This window comes from Pseudonaja textilis, chromosome 1, assembly GCF_049901715.1.
Source record: "Pseudonaja textilis isolate UNSWEBS1 chromosome 1, rPseTex1.2, whole genome shotgun sequence".
In the NCBI taxonomy this organism is placed as follows: Eukaryota; Metazoa; Chordata; class Lepidosauria; order Squamata; family Elapidae; genus Pseudonaja; species Pseudonaja textilis.
In genome coordinates this window covers 275,302,882-275,308,881 of record NC_141990.1, presented here as the reverse complement: position 1 = coordinate 275,308,881, position 6,000 = coordinate 275,302,882, and the positions used below count along the sequence as shown (strand labels likewise).

Sequence of the window (6,000 nt, the reverse complement as noted above, 5' to 3'; positions counted from 1 at the left end):
ATGTTGTCAAGGTCCTAAAGGAAGTGAAGAGATCATAGGGATGCTTAGAGATCCAGGAAAGTGCGTGGAGTCCTACCTGCAGGCCGGATTCCCATATGTTGCTGACCATCCAATACAAAGCTTCCCATGGGTTGACCTTCTGGACTATATGCTGCTCCTTGGCTCACTGAAGGATCAAGAAGAAAACCTGATTGTAGTCAAACGTGGACACAGAGGAAAAAGAAGAAAAGACATACCAAACAATCAGCAATTGTTCCAGTCTCAGTACTGAAACACTATATATAACATGCTACCTATCATGCTCACAAACAACACTTGCACTATTCTTCACTGACTGTATGATTAGAATTAAAAGAGTGTGCATATTGTGTTGGATCACAACAACAACAATAATATCACAACATCTAAATTTTTGGAATATTTTTTTCACTTTTATTGCAAGACAATATATTACACTGCTTTTGTTGGGGATTTTCAGTTTGATTTGTATCTCAATATGGTGTTTTGTACAGTAATATAAAGTTATTACATTTTTAACATAAGTTTGATACTTATATCATTCTCTGTGTCTTTTGCACCCACAAAAATATATTGAAGATGCTTTCTTTCTGCTTTCTTAAAATCAGAGTTAATTACTTTTATTTTTATTCTACCACCTAGTTATGGAAAAGAAATTAACTGCTAGTGCTACTCATAAAGGGTTTTCCCATTGGATTAATAACCTCTCCAGACCCTTAAAGTGAAGCAGCAGGCAAATCCCACCAAGTTGCATCCTAGTTATTACCACATGGAGAACTGTTTTATCCAATAACTTAATTGTAGAAATGACAACTCTCAGAAACTGAAAGATCCTTATAGTTTTAAACTTATATAATCACTGCTGTGGGAAAATATGCTGCCAAAAATTTCTTGGTAAAATATCTGGTGCACTGGTAACCAAAGGAAATAAAATTTATTTTTGCCACTATTGTAGCATGCCTGGTGTTAATTAGTAGCATATTGTGAATAGTCAAAGCAAATGAATGGATACAATGAGTTTTACAGCTAGCCTTACAGCAGGGAGAGTGATGCATGCACTGAGGAGTTATGGGTAGCAAGAAAATGAGATTGTCCTGCTGATTGGATGTAAAAAAAGCAACGAGCAATTCAAGTGCTCCCAGTCAAACAAACTGCTTGTGGCACTAGTACTTGTACCCAATTACTGATTCAGAGAGAAAATAAAAAGCCGTTTCAGTAGAGTCAGGGTGGGAAATCTCCAATTAGCACCAATTAGCGAAGTTGCTTCCTATAGCAGAATTCTGGGGACACAAGGAAAAAAAAAAATCTCCCAGAATGCCTATTGAAGCATTTATTTACCAGGTGAAGGGACTCCCAAAGAATAACTTGATGAGAATTTGTGCCTGTGGGACTTGAATACAGATACCATTTGAAACTTGCCTGCTCGATTTGACTGGTCAATCATAGGCTGTACTATTCTTCTTCTGGCATTAATAAACCTGAAACAAAACACAAAGTATAGAAGTCTATTTGTTCACTTAGTGTTTATATATTTTTTAAATCATTAGAACCTGTTAAAAAGCTGAAGAACAGCAGTGCAGAGAAACCCCCCAAAATAAAACTCTGAGAAAAGACTATCACATAACTTGCCAGGAGATTTTTGAAGCATATATTATTTTTAAAGGGTGCAATAGAGTACTTGACTTCAGCCACTATTTCTAAATGCAAAATTATTCAATCAGCCAGAAATCTGGTCAAGGCTGCAGAAGACATATTTATTTTTCAGCCCTAGCAATTCAGCCACCTTTGCAGCTGTCCATAAATGAGGACCAGACTTTACTATTCTGTGCTTTCACAAGGTATTGTTAGGTCAGCAAAGCCATCAATTAGGCTGTCTGAAGTTTTATCACCAGTGCAGGCAGCGGTAAGGGCAGGCAGAACCCCAGCTCTTCTGCCACTCCTGCAGTTTCAGCCCGTAAAGTCAAGGGTCATTTGGAGGTCAGTGCCAGCTGGGGGCAACCTTTCCAGCAAGAGTGGGGCACCCGGGACAGAGAGCATAGGGCACCTCCCAACCATAAACTCGAGCACCTTTCAACTTGACAGAAAGAGGGAGTTGCAGGTACATATGTTTAATATTAGTCTTGAAATAACTTCTTCTCCAATCAGGTACCATAACTAAAGCAGCACTGAAGTCATCTGAACATCAGGCAAACCCATTATTTAGGAAGGGAAGCCTGGATTTAATTTTGGGGATAATTCAAAAATAAATGCTTGCATATTTCCCCATTAAGTTAATGCATAACAACCCACATCAGTTAATCTTGGTTTAAGTTAACCCTGAGACAATTATTCTTCACTTCCAAAAATAAATTGAGTAGGTTGCTTAATGCATTATTTGCAATTTATATTTATTTTACTTTCTATTGTTTTTATGCATTTTCTTTGCCTTTACAGCACTTTAATAATGATGTTCAACAAGTTTTTCTCTTCAAGACAATGAACACAGGCCCCAGTACTGCCAGTTTATTTTGACACTTATAAAATACATTCTACAAGTAAGTAAAAACTAAATAACTAAACAAATAATTTCTTAGCTTCTTCATCCCATATCCATTTGTACATTTTTTGGGTTTAAGATGTTTTCCTTCACTACCAGATCTGGACTGCAAAACTCAGGATGACCATAAGATGGCATCTCCAGGGTTTGGCAGCCCTGATCTGACAGCTACATCTTGTATTCCACAAGAGATGCCATTCTGGAGGATATGCCATATGCCTAATATATTGTATTTTCCAATATCACCATTTTATAAATACGAAAGTGAGACAGAGTTTTAAATTGGCCTGAGAGCCAATTTTGTACAGTGGTTAAAACACCAGGCTAGAAACTTTAAAACTGTGAGTTCTAGTCTCACCTTAGATACAAAGACGAAAGAAAAACCTTGGGCCAGCTACTCTGTCTCAGCCCAAAGAAAAAGACGATGGTAACTACTTCCAAACACCTTGCCAAGAAAATTGCAGGGGCTAGTCAACACTGACTCAAATGGACCAAAAAAACCCAAACATCCCTAGCATTGCTTAAGGTAAAAAGATAATGAATCCAAGTCCCAAAATATTTTTTTATTAAACAACACTAAACATAATTAATATGATTATAACATATAGTTCCTCTGTGTTATGTTACATTGTTATAATTATGTGGTCCTTAGAAAAAACTGCACCCAAGACGTTAGGATTGTTTCATATAGCCCTGTATCCTCTGGCAGTAAAATCCTACCCTTCAAGATACTGAGAATCAGCTGTCTGAGGCATTCACCTCACTCTGTGTAATGGAAGTTAGTATTTTAAGCTTCATCCAGTATTAGAAATGCAAATAAGCATGAACTTTAGGGTCTGTGTAACCCACTGGTGAATACTAAACAGGTCCATTGTCTAACAGAACTTGGGTAAGAATTAGCGCATACCACACACAAGTTTACAGAAATGTTCAACAAGCTTTAAATAAGGCCAGCATTTAATACAGATAAACTCATTTATCAAATCAGTTTTCTTTAACATTAAGGACTTGGACTGCAAATACCACATTTCTTCCACAATTTCAAATCCACTTTCCTGAAATATATGTAGCACATATTAAATATTAATATACACACTCCCATAAATACAACCATTTATTATATTCCAAAATATATTAATCTACAATATTAAAGGGTCTTCACTGGCCCTACTCTCAAGGTCTCCAAGTGAAACAGGACTGCTTCAATTCCAAACTTTCTGCAGCAAGGCTTGAAGAGGGTTTCTATCTTACTTGAATGAAAACAGAACTATTAGATAATTAGGAGCATTGATAAAGCAAGGATTTATCTAACTGCACATCTGCCCTATTGTCAGAATGAGTCAGCACACATTTCTAGAGAGAAGCTGCCCTCTATTAATCCCACATTTATCATCAAAGGGACCTCAGGGCCCTTTTTTTCTGCTCTACTTCTGAAGTATACTTTTTCATACTATATCACCTTGAGTGTTCCTGTCCATTTGGGATAAAGTACTTCAATTTCTTACAAGCTAACACTTGGAATTCATTAGCTACTTCACTGAGGCAAGGATGCTCTTCAAATTAGTCAGTGCTCATTATAGTCTCCAACATCTTTCAGATCTACCTTTAAAATTGCTGTAACAGTCCAAATGGCTATTACATTTGTTTTCTAAGTAGGAGGTTCCTAGTTTGAAACCCAGCTTTTTTTATGTTATTGGTCCTCAAGCTTCCTATTTGTTCTCTCTCTCTCTCTCTCTCTCTCTCTCTCTTTTTTTTTTAAATATCTAGTGGTACATGTTTTCATCAATTTTCTACGTAACAGAAGTAAAAGCATTTCATACCACTCCCATATAGCTCCTAGATTATTCGGGCTCTTTAGGAATTGAGGGTGATAAATTTCTATCTTGAATTATTAAAAAAGAATTTGAAATGATACACTGCTGGACTTATTTCTTTTTAAAAAGCATGTAATAAATAAACCCAGGAAAGAAAAAAAAAGGCTAATTCCACATATTTCTGCTCGGGTATGAACCAAAACACTTTTATTTGCCAGGCAAGGGTTTTAACCATTGTGCTATTATAACACTGTTGGTGTACAGTTGCCCTAAAAGATAATAGAAAGGAAAAGGGCAGTAGCAATGTTGTTGTTGTTGGATATTTTGGTTTTTTATCTTTGTATATATAAATTCTATTTAACTTTTTATAGGTATGTATGCATATATCTACATATTATATATGTAGATACACAAACACGCATGTAAAATAATCTGTCCATCTATCTCTACCCATGGAAGGGAAAATGAGGGCAATTGCTTTCCTGAAATAGAAAGGAGAACTATCTATGGAAGCCTGATGTGGTAACCTGCTGACTGGACTGAATACCTTGGAAGTTGTTGCCAAAGTGTCTCAGTCAGGACAGGATTTTCTTAGGGTGGTTTATAGACAAGCTGGAAGGAGCACAGAACAGGATCAGCTTTAAGTCTGGGTATACCTTAAGATTTCCAATCACAATTAAAAGTTATACCCATATTCAAGTTTATGGAAGCAGAATTCCCCTTCAGCCTTGTTGTTCAATCTAGAAGGAATATGAACAGAAAAACTGAGTCAGGGCAGTGCATACAACTCTACCTCTTGGTTGAAGAAGATTTTCAGTCATCAGGTAGCCCTGCCTGGAAGTTGAGTCATGGCAACTGGACTTCTTTCTTTTTGGTTCAAAACATTTTGCTGCTTGTCTAAGACTGAAGAAGCTACTTGTATAAGTAGTTGCCATGATTCAACTTCCAGACAACTCTACCTCTTCTATGTGTTTGTATATGACAGCTGGGACATGATATGGAAAAGGTAAACATCCTCTACCTCAATTGTGGGAAAAATATTATAATTAGTCAAAGGCAATTTTCCATGAATAAAGTCTGCTTTTATAGTTCATTTTTATAGAGAATAATTCTGCCAATCTAGTTAAACAAAATATTCTGACTTCCATATTTCTATATTGCTTCAAGACAAAAACCTTTGCTACTATTTTCCTTAGCTCCTTTCCAATAAGTTGCCACACTGACCAAATTGAAATTGACCTGAGCTTCTGCATCCAGCATGCCTTTTATCAGCTGAACTTAATGCCAAGAGATTAGCAGAAAAGCCTGATAAGACTGTTTTCTTTTCAATGAGCTTTTAATGATGTATACAGATGGCAAGGTTTACAGAACTAAAGAAGAGCATACTGTACTGGGACTGGTAACACACAACAGACTCTCCTCTACTTTAGAGCCTTGCCAATCTTTGCTTCTTCAACTTTCATTCATAAGTAATTCATAAGGTAAATTAAATTGTTTTTTCAGTTTTTATTTCATTTCCAACCATTTTTTTAATTTATATCTGGTGGTCCTCTTGTTTATGTCCCCCTCCACTTCCTTGCAACTCTCTCTTACTCACAGAACTGCAATGCATTATGGTTCTTCATTCTCAGT

At 36.4% G+C, this 6,000-nt stretch overlaps 1 protein-coding gene and 1 long non-coding RNA gene across 11 annotated transcripts in view; one reads left to right on the top strand and one right to left on the bottom strand.

Moving 5' to 3' along the window:
• The window catches only part of LOC148128223 (uncharacterized), a 12,771-nt gene extending 11,272 nt beyond the window's left edge, over positions 1-1,499 (top strand). The window contains exon 3 of one of the 2 annotated variants that reach the window (XR_015741058.1): positions 12-1,499. This is a non-coding gene — a long non-coding RNA (uncharacterized LOC148128223). The other variant, XR_015741060.1, reaches the window with a different exon arrangement.
• MEIS2 (Meis homeobox 2) overlaps positions 1-6,000 on the bottom strand; it is a 230,196-nt gene that overhangs the window by 5,418 nt on the left and 218,778 nt on the right. For 6 of the 9 annotated variants that reach the window (XM_087921841.1, XM_026710491.2, XM_087921845.1 and 3 more), the window contains 2 exons: positions 1,438-1,496; positions 77-187 (listed from right to left, as the gene is read on the bottom strand). In XM_087921841.1, the coding sequence (XP_087777967.1) occupies positions 77-187; positions 1,438-1,496 (170 nt within the window). Of the gene's footprint in view, positions 1-76; positions 188-1,433; positions 1,497-4,938; positions 5,109-6,000 lie in introns of those variants that run through there. The other 3 variants (XM_087921840.1, XM_087921844.1, XM_087921847.1) reach the window with 2 other exon arrangements.